This window comes from Peromyscus leucopus, chromosome 4 (assembly GCF_004664715.2).
Source record: "Peromyscus leucopus breed LL Stock chromosome 4, UCI_PerLeu_2.1, whole genome shotgun sequence".
Taxonomy (NCBI): Eukaryota; Metazoa; Chordata; class Mammalia; order Rodentia; family Cricetidae; genus Peromyscus; species Peromyscus leucopus.
Window position 1 is genome coordinate 86,502,587 of NC_051066.1, and position 15,093 is coordinate 86,517,679.

General features: G+C 37.7%; 1 protein-coding gene across 1 annotated transcript; it reads left to right on the forward strand.

Moving 5' to 3' along the window:
• Positions 1–8,532: 8,532 nt before the first annotated feature.
• Positions 8,533–9,622, forward strand: LOC114683089 (olfactory receptor 4F3/4F16/4F29-like). Its single transcript, XM_028857266.1, has one exon. The coding sequence runs from the start codon at positions 8,579–8,581 to the stop codon at positions 9,539–9,541; it is 963 nt and encodes a 320-aa protein (XP_028713099.1). The 5' UTR covers positions 8,533–8,578; the 3' UTR covers positions 9,542–9,622.
• Positions 9,623–15,093: the final 5,471 nt, after the last annotated feature.

A 15,093-nucleotide genomic window follows, 5' to 3' on the forward strand; every position in this document is an offset into this window, starting at 1 on the left:
ATATATATATATATGTATGTATTTTTGACATATGTTCATTACACATAGTAATAGGTTTCATAAATCCATTCTCTCTTTTAATTCTTTCAAATTCATGTATAAGATAACAATTATTATTATGGTATTTTGGGGTTTGAAGTTCTAAAACTCTTGGAAGACAATCTGGGAGGCGGGGACTGGACCTGCCTGGACTGAGTCTATCAGGTCGATCCCAGTCCTCGGGGGAGACCTTGATCTAGAGGAGGTGGGAATGGGGGGTGGGCTGGGGGGAAGTGGAGGGGGCGAGAGGGGAGAGAACAGGGGAATCTGTGGCTATTATGTGGAACTGAATGGTATTGTAAAATAAAAAAAAAAGAGAGAAAAAAACAAAAAAAAGAAATTAGAAATCAGAAAAAAAAGACATTCTCAATTTATCAGCTGTGAATTTACCTATCTTTTCTCTGCAACTCCCTTCATCTAGTAAAAACTAGGAATTTGTCTAAAATGTGTTTAGCCGAGTATGGTGACTTATGATTAGAGAAGAGCGAATTATAACTGCAGTACAAACACCAGAAGAAATCATATATGGTAAATTTGGAAGATTAGAATTAAAAGTCAACAGTGTCAACAGCTAAATTCTTAGAACATAGAAAGTCATAATAAGTTTCTAGATCTGTATAACTTGAGGCCAGTACCATGAGAGGGAGCCTGTGCCATACACTGCCTAGATGGCCAGGAATAGGCAACTGGATAGGCCAGAGACTTAGCGTAGAACCAAACACAACTAGAAAAAGAAATAATGAAAAGATCCCTAGTGATATTCTGCTATACTCATAGATTAGTGCCTTGCCCAGTCATCATCAGAGAGGCTTCCTCTGGCAGCTGATGGGAGTGGATGCAGAGAAAAAGCAGCCAGACATTATTTGGAAAGGATGTCTAAATTGGAGGTCTCCATCTGATCCCTCTCCTCAGAAATTGGGGACCTCCCCAGATGAAGGGGAAAAAAGACCGTAGGAGTCAGAGTGGGTGGAGGACCCCAGGAGAACATCGTCCACCAAATCAACTAAGCAGGGCTCACATGGGCTCCCAGAGACTGAAACAGTAAGCACCGGGCCTGCATGGGTCTGCACGAGGTCCTCTGCATACACGTTACGCTGTTAGCTTGGTGTTTTTGTGGGACTCCTAGCAGTGAGTGGGTGTGTCTCTGACTTTTTTGCCTGCTCTTTGAACTCATTTCCTTCTATTTGGTTGCCTTGTCCAGCCTTAATATGAGTGAGGGCTTTTGCCTTGTCTTGCTGAATCTTGTTTTGTCCTGTTTTGGCTTTCATCTTTTGGAGACCTCGTCTTTTCTGAAGAGGAAATCAAGAGAGAGCAAGACCTAGGGAAGAGGGGAGGTAGGGAGATCTAGGAGGAGCAGAGGGGAAACTGTAATTGGGATGCATTGTATGAGAGAAGAATCTTTTCAGTGTGTGTGTGTGTGTGTGTGTGTGTGTGTGTGTGTGTGTGTGTGTGTGTGTGTGTGTGAAATATATGAAACATTTAAAAAGTTTTTAGATCTTTATACAAAGAAAACATGTTCGCTTACTTGGGAGCCAAAAATACCCTCAGAGAAAACTCCTACGAGATTGTATTTGGAATTGTCTTCATGTAGACATCAGTTTTACTTGAAAGTGCTGTTTCATAAGTACATTCTTTACACTCATAACTAGTGAAATATCCATGATGAGAAAGGCCACCCTATGTCTTTGCCTAGTGTAGTACTTACCGTTTTGCCTTAGTCTATACAGAGCTAATAAATCAAGGACTGAAATGAAAACATTCAGTCCTTATTGATGAATGATACTGGTATTGAGGTTCCTAGTGCAGAGTCATCAAGTTCAAAGGCCCTACTGCACACAGTTCATGTAAACCATCATCTGTGTGTGTTTCTTTCGCGATTTGGAATTATTGCAAGCTCACTCACACACTCAATTGAAACATTTTATAGTTTTACTTCTCAAATTGGTAGGAACATCTCTACTTTTAATTGTTATCGTGGGAAATTTAAATGATTATCTCCTTTTCAAATAAATACATATATAAATAAAACACAATGACTTTGTAGCTTCAAATTTACTGAACTCAATAAACTAAATGTTTAGTTGTTGTTTTTGAAACAATGTCCTTTTGTGTATCCCAGGTTGGCCTCAAACCCAGGCAATCCTCCTGCCTCCATCTACCAAGCTGGGACCAATATGCCCAAAATATCTTTTACAATCCTTTTCATGTGATTCTGATTCTCTTTCTCACTTTATATTACCCATTAAAAAGTACTACTCATCAAAATTCTTTACCCTTATCTATTCTACTTACTGTTCAGAAATAAAATTAGTATAAACATGGTAGAAGAAAATTAGTATTAAAAATGGTAGAAGAAAACTGGAAAAATAAATACAATTCAAGGTAGCTCCAGATATTATTTTGTTTTGAAATTATCCATGTCATATCTAAAAATGAAATTACATTGGAAAGTATGTTTTCAGCAGTGGATTATTTGGTGTTCATGTCAAATTATATTTTGGTCAGGTATCTATGATGACACTCTTCACACTGGAAGACTGCCGATAAACTTGTATCTGTTTTGGAGATGATCAGTGTATGCCCAGTTCTTTTGAAAAGCTGGTGGATTGAAAAATGTAATCTTTATGCTTTTGTTTTTTGTATCAATAAATACTTGCTGATTTATCAAGTAGAAGAGCATAAGGTCATTCATGCATTATCAGAGAATGGACTGATTAAGTATAAGCAATGCTACATATAAAATATCATAAAGCTATTTTATGTCTTCTAATGCCTTTTACATTTCCCCAGGTAACAACATGGCTCGAGCTTAAAGTAAAAATCAGTAATGTCTCTAGTATGTTAATAAATAATTACAAGTATTTTCCTATGCCTATCTAATGATTTTTGTAAATGCTATCAATTTTGTTTTAGGTTCACTCAATCAATTTAACATATGACTCAAATTCATAGCAATTCCAGCAGTGAAATCACATCTATAAATAGAGCACTGTTCTTACTGCTGAATGTCCTTCCAGCAGTCATTTACCTGCATAAAATGAACACAGTCCTCATGGATTCCAATTTCCCTGTGTTCTCCAACACAAAGTACCTATGATATTCCAGCACAAGAATATATAAAACTAATTATATATACCTCAAGTGGGAAATGACCAAGACAGTTTTAAAATGCTTGTAGTTCAGGGACTTTTTCCCTAGAGGACCATTTGATTTGTCCAGTGTGACAAAAGGATTTCATATCTCATTATACAATACTAGAAATAAAAAAGGAAACAAAATTGGGAGGTTTTGTATCATTGTGCTATTTTGTTGCATTTATAAATAGTTCAATTAATTTTTAAAAATAGGTAAATGTACTCATGATGATTTCATTTTAATATACTAAATAATTATAGGTTTCTACATAGATTTGGCTGTACAAAAGCTTCATTCTAATGAATAACATTTAGAAATAAAACAACTAAAAGCAATAATCAATTTGCAGCAAATTTAGAAATTATACCATACCCAAAATGTCCAATGCCTTAAAACCACTGAAAAGAAAGCTCCAATTGTGTATAGCTAAAGACAATCAAACACAGTGCTCATATAGAAAGTGAACAGCAGAACAGCATACACTATGAATTCCCTCCTATGTGGTGGACCTCAATCCAATCAGAAGGCAGTTGGTTAGCTCCATAACAGCCAAGCCACTATTGCACAAGGGGACACATGTTATATGGCAGACCAATGTTGCAGCTCATTGAGTTCACCGCTGGGTAAGACTGTTGAAGCCTCTATTCTTTCAGGACCCTGCATAGAACCATCTAGCACTATGAAAGCTAACTCAGCCTAATTCCAGTCTGATTTCTCTATATTGTACAATCAAGGTGTACTGTTTGGGGAGCTTCTAGGGCCTCCCTGGAGAGCAATAATAAGAAGGTACCCCCACACATAGCTTATTTATTTATTGATGGCCTTCAGTATGAAAAACAACAGTTCAGTGCCTGATTTCACATTCAAAGTACATAGCTTTGTACTTGTCCATAAAATATAATGCATACATGAGAATCGTTGCCTTGGAGAGCTCAGCTCATGAGCAGAAATTTCAAACCTCTGAAGATAGCCATTCTGTCGTAGAAAGCATTGTGTTTGACTTTGAAAAAATAATGTATCACATTATGTTGTAGGTCTACTTCTCCTTAGAGAATAAACAGCACAGTAGGCACAAGATAGGCTCTCAATTCAGAAAACATAATTAATGCCATGTCTCAGCCACCTGCAATTTATTTCAGAGATAGTTCATTAATCTATTGTATAAATTAAAAAATGAATTATAGTTTAAACGTAATAAAAGTTCAAAACTCTGCTGCTGAGGATATGGTCCTACCACAGTTGGGGTCTGCGTTGATGTCCATGGGCAATGTTGTAACCAAAGGCCACATGGATTCCCAAAGTTTAAGCTGCAACCTGTGACCATGTTGGTATCTGAGGAACATGCTGCCACATGGGCCATGCCGATCTGGGTGGCCTGTGCTGCCACATGGGGCCATGGAGTCCTCTGGATCCAGGCTAATGCCAAGGGTCATATGTGGGACTGTGGCCCTACAGCAGCCATGATCTTAGTTGATGTACATGGATCTTATTACCACCGAGGGTTGTGTGGATGCCCAGGGTCTGGTCAGCCACCTGAGATCATGTTGGTGTCTGAGTGCCATGCATCCCTCAGAGCCATACTGATCTGGGTGACCTGTGCTGCCACCAGAGCCCTGGTAGCATCTGGGCCCCAGAGCTGCTGACTAGAGAGAGACATGTCTGGGTCCATGGTCCTACTGCAGATGGAGTCTCTGTTGATGTCCATGACACATTACCACAGGGAGTCATAGGAACCATGCATGTTGAAATCCAAGGGCCATGCTGAGCTGACCCCACTCCTCATGGGAGAGCTGGCCAACACTTGGGAGAGAAGGACCCACCCCATACCATGGGTGTGGGAGAGCTGGCCCCAGCGGCATGGGCCTAGGAGAACTGGCTCTGCTCTTCATCTGAAGGAGGTGATCCCAGCAACATGGACTGACCAGCTCAGCCATCACCCAGAGCCACATCCTGGGCATTGAGTTGGCCCACCCTAACATCTACCTCATCTATGACCTGCTGGAACACAGGAAGGGACTGGTCCTGTAGAACAATAGCCACAGGTTCCTCATGACTCGGGGCAACAACAGAACATCCAAGAGGAATTTCAGTGAAGGTCCAGTGATGATGGTGTACCAGAGGGAGAGGCCTTGAGTCAGACCAAGGACTCACTGCAATGAGCATTTGTGGATGGGGTTGATTGTTCAAAAGGGTATACTGTGTGACACACTATAGCTCCCAATGCCATTAGGGTTAATGAAGAGCTGTTAATGAGACAGAAAAGATGGGGGAGTGAGGTGGGGTTTTTTTTTATTTGTTTTGTTTTTAATTAATGTTCTTTAGGGGGATGCTGCAGAGTTGAAGGGTGGATATAGAGGGACGGGGAAGTGAGTGTGATTGGGGTGTATGATGTGAAATTCCCAAAAAAAAATCAATAAATAATTATGTTATACCTTAAAAAGATTATTTGAAATATGTTAAATATCTCCAGTTGAATAATAGATTATACTATTCATGCTACTGAGTAATCAAAGTAGACCTTCAAATGTATTTAAATGTATTTTTTCTAAAAGAACACTCCGTCTCCTTGGTGTTTATGCTAAATTAAATATAATTCATTAAGTGTTCCTTCTCAACTAGATACAACTCCCATAGATTCAAGGAATAGATGTTTTCTGAATATTTTCTAAGGTCTCTCTGTTTTTCAGTAGTATGCATTATAATATACCCTTTGAATAATGCAGCAATCACTATGAGAATGCAAGCATCTTACTGACATGCTAATATTTTGGAGGAATCTCCATATACTCACCTGGCATCTAAACTAATCTTCATTCATCAACATTATATGAGTTTCCTTTGCTCCACATCTCATAAGAATTTGTCTTTTGTCTTTGTGATGATAACCACTGTATTTGATACAAACACACTGGTAGAAAAATTTTTATTAAAAATTGTCTAAATATTCCACATTGGGTGCCACTGCCTCCTTTTATTCATGCATTGAGTTGGAGGAGAACATGGCAGTGATCTTAGAGTTTACCAATTGTACTTCTTCATAGAAATTATCTTGAGGCACTAATATCTGAAGAATGATGGAAATTGTAGAAATAGAGAAAACACTGAGAAGGAAAATTATAAAATGGAAAGAAAGTCTTGTTAAATATAGTCACAGATAGTTGTTTGAAAACTGTGACATGGCATTGCCTCTTCTTCTTAGAAATTAGCACCCAATTATTTGAATGTATTTCTTTTTTTATTAAGAGATTTTCTATTCATTCTACTTGTCAACCACAGATTCCCCTGTCCTCCCTCCTCCCATCCCCCAGCCCTTCCCCCATTCCACCACCCCCCCATTCTGATGAAAAAGTCTCTACAGTCTAAGGTCTGGGGCTTGGGACTTTATGGAACTGGAAGACACAAATTGCCAAAGTGAGTGATAGCTTAGTGTGTGCTGGTTTCTTATTGGCTGAATCTTCATTGCTAATTCTAGAATAGGTAGTTAACTCTTTTGTCTAGCATCTCTGCCTCTTGGATTTCTGAGGGTCTGACTTTCTCATCAGTCACTTCAATCACTCATTCTGAGGCAAAAAAATATTTCTGAACATCTGTGTGAGATGCTTTTGTTCTTCATTCCTTTTGTCCTTTTTATTCCCTGGGTGACAATACAGACTCAGTGGACCACACTAATTAGAAGTCTTTTTACTGGGGAAAAACAACATAAGGCTCTTTTGTTTTGTAAAAGGTGCAGCTCTCAGTCTGAATGTGAAGTTATCCTCCTCTCAACCAGGAGAAATTCTCCCACTTCGAGAATTACCATGTAAGTAAAACACATGTGTGAACAGATAGTTCACAGTAGAACACATTTTATTCCAACCTAACTATGGACAGACAATCTGCCTGCGACTATTGGTCATAAATTATTGGCCCTCAGTTAAACTACAATTTAGTTCTTGATATGTTTGCTTTGTGTGTTCTAGAAGAAGCAAAGAGCAGAGAATCAAATGAGCACATATGAATTTTCTCAAGCTTTTGGGGAAGATGTTTACAGAAGGCTCCAGGTGGCTACAAAATAAAGGTAGAATGCTTAACACAAAAAAAGTGCTATGGGAGAACAGTGCATAATTTGTTGATATTTTCTATTCTATATTACTTTCCTAGTTTCTTATCCTTTTAGTTTTTAATAGCAATAGAATTCTAACATACTTTCAGCTTCAGCTTCAATGTTCTATATAGCTTTGATTTCTGTCACTTCTAAGCATTATTCAAAGCAATTTCTATTTTTCTCATTGGGAATTGCAGCTCTCATATGATGGAAGCTTCTCATTATCTCTTAGTTCTTTAAGAATGTGATTCCCATCTGAGGACAGATTCTGTTAAACTACTCAGGTAAGAGTTCCATTTCCTTTCTTTCCAAACAAGACCGACATTTCCATTCCTCAGTATCAGTCAATGGTAGGGCTGGAAGTAGAGTCATCCTTTGTTCTTCTTTTCTATTTATATTTTTCATAATGAATCAGTTACCAGCAGTGGGTCCCAGACTGACCCTGCATACAATTTCCATGGAAGAATAAGAGGCTCATTGGGGTACTAACCTTTATTGGCTATTGATAGATTCTAGGAAAGGAACAATCATTGTCTCCTGTTGTGTACCCACTACTGAGCCCACCAGCCTCCAACATAGAGCTCCAGACTTATAGCTACACAGATGAACCTGATTAGACTAACTGGTCACAAAGCAAAATGAATAGATAAAACATGAAAGAGGATTTGCCATGGGGTGTGGATAAGGTAGTAGGAAGATAGAAGATGGTGAGGGATGGGGATAAGAGTGGTCAGTTTACATTGTGTACATGTATTTGAGAACAAATTTAATTCATGAAAAAGCACTATTTTTGGCAAGCAAAGATTTAATATTTTTAAAAAGTAACTTTTTCATTGATGACGCTAATGCAAACCTAGGAAACCAAGATGTGTCAGTAATTTAAACACACAAAATTCCAGAACAAAGTAAGGAATCGATTCACAAAGGCTAAAAGCACAAATTTCTTTTAGCATGCCTAGATTCCGTGGAACTAATTTCCTGCATGGGAGCTAGTGAGCACAAGTGTCTGCAAAGCTTGTTTGACTCTCCTCAGATTCTCAAGTGCCTTTGCCTCTAGTTTTCCTTTCTTGGCTATACACTCAAAATAAACTTAGGATTAAATAATGAAGTGACTCTAAATATGCAAGCATAGGAAAAGTTCTGTACCTGGTCTCGATGAGAGATCTGTAAAATCTGCCTGTAAAACAGCAGGGTGCCTTTAGTGTTCTGTATCTGAGTCATTGTTTTACAACCAGGATGTCCCTTTGCTTAATAATAATATTTTCTCCCTCTTGTGCCCTTCAGAGAATAGTCACCTTATGGTCAGACTTGCACAAGTTGATGGATGGAGGAAATCACTCTGTGGTATCAGAATTTTTGTTACTGGGCCTCACCAATTCATGGAGAATTCAGATTCTCCTTTTTCTGTTCTTCACAGTATTTTATGTAGCAAGCATGCTGGGAAATCTTCTCATCGTGCTCACAATCATCTCAGACCATCACCTGCACTCCCCCATGTACTTCCTGCTGGCAAACCTCTCCTTCATAGATACAGGTGTGTCCAGCATTGCTACTCCAAAGATGATTTATGACCTCTTCAGGAAGCACAAAGTCATCTCCCTGAATGGGTGCATCACTCAGATGTTCTTCATTCACACTGTCGGAGGAACAGAGATGGTGCTGCTCATAGTCATGGCCTATGACCGGTACATCGCTATCTGTAAGCCCCTCCACTACCTCACCATCATGAGTCTAAGAATGTGCATTTTTCTTTTGGCTCTGGCTTGGACCATTGGCCTTATCCATTCCGTGGCCCAATTGGCTTTTGTTGTAAATTTACCCTTCTGTGGAGCTAATAAAATGGATAGCTTTTATTGTGATTTTCCTCGGTTCATCAAACTTGCATGTACAGACACATACAGACTGGAGTTCCTGGTCACTGCCAACAGTGGTTTCATCTCCATGGCCACCTTCTTCATCCTGGTTGTGTCTTACATCTTCATCCTGGTCACGGTTCGTAAACACTCCTCAGGTGCTTCCTCCAAGGCCCTCTCCACTCTCTCAGCTCACATCACTGTGGTAGTTTTCTTCTTTGGCCCTTGTATTATTGTCTATGTGTGGCCTTTCCCTACGTTACCCATAGATAAATTTTTAGCAATTTTTGATGCTATTATCACTCCTTTTATGAATCCCGTCATCTATACACTTAGAAATAAGGAGATGAAGATTGCAATGAGGAGACTCTTTATTAGGGCTTTAAGTTTCAAAAATTCTTTCATTGGGAGTTCAAGAGATTCAGATTAAAATAGAACAATCTTGAGGGTAAATCATTTTTATTCTTTACTGAGTGGTATACCCTAGAAACATTCATGCAAGCAACACTGAATGGACTCGGCAGGTTGTATTTATATGTTATATAGTATGTATACATAAATGTATGTATGTATATAATTTATATGTATATGTAACAACAGTAAATGAAGATGAGGCCTTAAATTTGGCAGGGGAAGATTTGTCAGACATGAAGGTGATATGAGGGAGAAAAGGGAAAAGAGAAATTATGTAATATTTTAATTAAATATTCTTTAATTTACTTCTAAGAAAAGCAGTTTCAAAGATCTCTTCAATTTACTGTTTTAAATACCAACTGTGAAATGCCTCCTCAAGTATTCTTTGCAGATATGATCAGTTTTTGCTAAGTAATTCTTGGATTCTAAAGTACTGAAAATCAATAAATTCAGCCTGAAATGCGGTTTATGTCAAATGCTGTGTCTCTTATGGAAATAATGGTAACTGCTGGACTCTCACACATATCAACATACTTTGTTATCATCTCAAATGTTGGAAACTTCTCATTGACACTGGTTCTCAGAAACAGAGCACTTTCACCAGCTGCCTAGATTTGTGCCTTATGGGTTTCTCAGTGTCACAAGCAGCAGAATTACTCAAAATAAAGATCTTTAGCTAGATAAATTCAAGAGTTCAAGGCTTTTATCATTTGAATTTGTTCACCTAAATGCTGATTAGACTATTTCTAACAGTTTTGGATGTGGTTATATTTGAAAAGCAAACTCTGTGGTCCATTAGAGAGAAAAAGAGGAAATTTTAATAATGTTAATCAACACATATTTTTGGAGACTAGAAGATGTAAATTTCTCACTTATGTATATGAAAACTATTTCACCCTCTCTTTCTAGTCATTGTTTTTGGCAAAGGAATCTGGGTCACTAATAGGTTATAATTAATGTTTTGAATATTTTGGAGTTAAAAACTGAAAATGCTGATTTATCAATAAAATACAAAATAATAATATTAATGTAACCTTGTTTATAACTATATAAAAAGAAAAGTATAGGAATTAGAAAAAACATGACAAACTATTAGTAAATAGAAGTATAAAAATGGCTGGGTGGCAATGGCACACACCTTTAATCCTAGCACATGAGAGGCAGAGCCAGGTGGGTCTCTGTGAGTTCGAGGCCAACCTGGTCTACAGAGTGAGATCCAGGACAGGCACCAAAACTACACGGAGAAACCCTGTCTTGAAAAACCAAAAAGAAAAAGTGAGGAAGAAATATATTATGCTTTTCACATAATATATGGTTTATTTTAAGTATAATCTTTATAATTAATAAAACTTTAGGGAGAGTACCACACAACTTGCGTTGCCAGGTGATTCAATCCAGGTGTCACCTGAATACATTATTTTTCAAGTTTGGGTTATACAACTGATATGAAACTGACCTGCCACTCATGGGCTCCCAAGTGATCTATAGCACTCCTTGAAAGAAACTAAGGGAAAAGCCGTAGAAGGACAATGATGAGAGCTTTGAGTAGTATCTTTCATTGGTGTCTTATACAAACATTCTACTGAAGCAAAGCTTAGGTATCAGACCATATTTAACTTAAAAAGAAATGAACTGGCACTCCTCTTTAGTGTCAACTACTTCAATGACACCCCCCCCCCAATAATATCCTCCAAAGGTTCCACTGCTAGCTTCTGTCACAAACTCCAGGCAATAATATTAATAGAAATCCATATGTAGCATACTAAGATTGTCTCTTTCCTATAGTACCTGGCTCTTCGGCTTGTCTCTAACTTGGCAGAGCTATCAGTCTTAATTGCAAAAGATGCTGGGGGAGGTCTTTCTGTATGCTGTCAATATATGTTGTTCCCACTGATTAATAAATAAGCTGCTTCTGGCCTATGGCAAGGCAGCTTACAGGCAGGTGAGAAATCCAAGGAGAGAGAGAGGAAAGAAAAAGGCAGAGGTAAGAGAGGTAGCCCACTGTCCAAAGAGCAACAAGATGCCAGCAGACTGGTAATACCACAGCCATGTGGCAAAACATATAGATTAATAGAAATGGGTTGAGTTAAGTTGTAAAAGCTAGCTAGCAATAAGTCTGACCCATAGGCCATACAGTTTGCAAGTAATATAAGCCTCTGTGTGTTTACTTGGGTCCTAGCAGCTGTGGGACCAGGTGGGACACAGGAAAACTTTCAACTACAAAAGGATATTTCAATTCTGTTCCCCCTTTGCTGGAATCCTTGTTCCTTGTTCTGGTCTTGTTTGTTTGTTCTTGGTTTTGGTTTCTTGTTTTGATTAGATACACACTTGTACACACACATGCACAGCACAACAGAAATTAAATCAAGGGCTTTGCTTGCTAGGCATTCATTTAATGAGACACACCCACAACACTCTGCACTAGGAATTGAATCCAGGACCTAGTTTGTGTTAGACAAGCACTCTGCCAATGAGATGTATCCCGCAGTCTTCTGTCAGTTCTTTCTAACCTTGCATGTGTGTCCTTTCATCTCACTTTTCAATGCCTTCCCTTAGTTATTCTCTTTTCTTTGTCTCCTGATTCTCTCTCAAGAGTTGAGCCACTTGGTAAATTCACCAAAGGTTTTCTGTAATGTAATTTTGGTCATGTGATTGCTCTTATACCATCTACCACACAGGATTCCAATTATTCCCCTCATCCACATTTCCTCTATAAGAGTGATGAGATACTGGTGTTTGGATTAATATGAATATATGCAGATTTCATGATGGTGAAACATGTGAGCTCTTTGCTCCAAAGCCTGGTTTTTGTAGCAGCAGCGAGGAGATTCAAGAATTGGTGTTTGGGGCATAGACACTGAAAACATAGACAAAAATACATTTATATCACTGAACGTGATTCTGAAAGACAAACAGAGATAACAAGTGTCAATATTCACGGTGGGATGCTGTACCAAATGAGGATTAGGGGGAAGAGGTTCGTCCTAGGACATCCATAAGGTTGTGGAAAGCAGGAAAGTTTGTGAAAACCTTTCCTTTGTAGTGAACTGACATATAATTTACCCTAATGTGACAGCAGAGATCCAGTTAATAATATGGCCTAGGAATCCATACAGCTTTACTTTTTTAAGTTGCCTGACAGCTGTCAAACCACATTTTAAAAAAGAAATTTTGAAGTAGCTTTTTTTTAATCTTTTTACTACAACTCTCAAAAAGAAATATCTTTGGAAACTGGTTTTTTTTTTCTAGAAAAATCCTTCATTTTTATTTCTTTTCTCTGAGCAAAGGAAGTACATTAATGCAGCTACTAACAGTTATTTTCCTGGCATTTATAATCAAGCAGCTTTACCAAGAGGAGCCATCCAGCTTTGTAAAATGTGATGAACTGGGAAATAAATAGTGATCTCAAAAAATACACACAGGCTGCTTTATGTTTGGCTCTGAAAAACACAAGATTCACAGTGGTGTTCTAATGCAGAGTTCTTATCACCATACTTTACTATAGTATTGTGGAATACAATTGTTAGGTGTGTATGCTTTTCAACATCTTAGGCATTTTAATAAAAAGCAAAGCTTTTTCCAGTTGCACTCTATTTCAAGGAATTGAAATGGTTATTGTTCCCTTTTGTCACAGTTAAAAATCAGTGTTGGGAATTAAATTATAATTTGAGGGAAAAATATTACCCCATGAGAATGAATGTAGCTGGCTAAATGATTCTTGTTCAAGTGTGGTGTGTATTTCAACAGGGACCCTTGTAAATTGTCATATGCCAATAAAGTGTCCTAAGTGGTAAAAAATGAAACATCTTCTACATCAAAACTCTATACACAGCCAGGTGATGGTGGAGGATGCCTTTAATCCCAGCACTCAAGAGGCAAAGGAAGGCAAAGCTCTGTGAGTTTGAGAACAGCCTGATCTACAAAGTGATTTCCAGGACAGCCAGGGCTACACAGAGAAAAAAACCCTCTACACACACACCCATGTCTAAATAATATTTGATGGATGCTAATAAATATAGTGAATCACTGATGATTTTTAATGACTGTGTTATAAGCGCATGAGTTACAGAACTTTGCCTTCTGAAAGAATTTTATTTTTAGAACAATTTTTGTATGTATATTAAAGAAAATAAGAAAATGTGAAGGAAATTTTGACCATTTCTTAACAATATGTTTTACCAAGAACCTCGCCTATACAGACAGCTGGTAGCTATAGCAAGAGCAAAATCTAACATAAAAGATTCTGAGGAATAGCAAATTCATCAGTTATGATTCAGTAAACAGTGTTGTTGAAAGCTGAAATGCATAAGTAATGATAATAAAGTTCTGATTTCTATAAATTTATCATATTTTATGTGATGAAGTATAATTCTTTAGTTATTTAAAATGCTTTTCAAATTTTTGATCATATAATCCAGAAAGCAATGGTTATATAGCATTTTATGATGTTTTAAAATAAAATTCAGTATGTAAGAGTTATATTGTAAATCTCTAATATTAAATGTTCAAAATTTGTTTTCCTACTGCAGACTTAATATGATAAATCTTTGAAGTTTGTTGTCTGAGAAATATGAGAAACGCAGTTTCAGAAAACAGCTATCATATCAGAGTCAATAAACAGCATATCAAATAACTTGAGAATTACTTGTAAATGGAAAGAGAATGGGAAAAATGGTTCCAAAAAAAATCAATCCAACAAACATATCAATCCTAGAAACTATTTTGAGCAGGAAAATTAAATACATAAAAATTTGCATTTATGTCTAAAAAGGTATTTTAGTGAACAATATTTTCTTCAAATTTTTATTTTCTCTTCATTTCTTCATTGATTCATTTTTCTTATACAAGAAAATGTAGTTTAATTTCCATTTATATATAATTTTGTACTTTGAAAGTTCTAGGTTTGAAAAGATTAATTTTTAATTAATATATTATTTGACAATCATACACGCATATAATACATTGTAGTCATACTCCTCTTCCACACTCTCTTATCCTCCTCCTACTCTAACCCCTTTTTCTTCCTAGCCATTCCATTTTTTTGTTTGGTTTTGGTTTTGCATTTTGACCCACTGGGTTTAGCCAGGGCTGTTTGCAAGGGCATAAGTGTGAAGCTATTCACTGGAGCATGAGTAACTCACCAGGGCTACATCACTGTAAACAATGACTTCCTCTCCTCCAGTAGCCTCCACTTTCATTAGCTGACCTGGGGAGAGACCCAACCACCCTGCCCCCATCTGTGACTGAATGTTTAGTGGCTCAGTTCTGTGCAGGCCCTATGCAAGCAACCACAGCTGTTGTGAGTTCCTGAGTGCCTCTGCCTTGTCCTGTCCATAAGACACCATTCCCCAGCCTTCTACCCTATTGTTCAGCTCTTACGTTATTGCTGTTCCCTCTTCTGTAATGGTCTTTGAATCTTGTAAGGGAGTTAAATAAGTATTTCATTTAATGCTGGGCACTCAAAACTCATTTCTCCTCACCTAGAAAAGCCATGAATCTGTATTTGCTGCAAGAGAACTGCCATTTGTTGCAAAAAAGAAGCTTCATTAATCAAGGCTGAGAACAGCT

Coding starts and splice junctions, on each gene's coding strand:
- LOC114683089 (XM_028857266.1), top strand. CDS start 8,579: ATGGATGGAGGAAATCACTCTGTGGTATCAGAATTTTTGTTACTGGGC.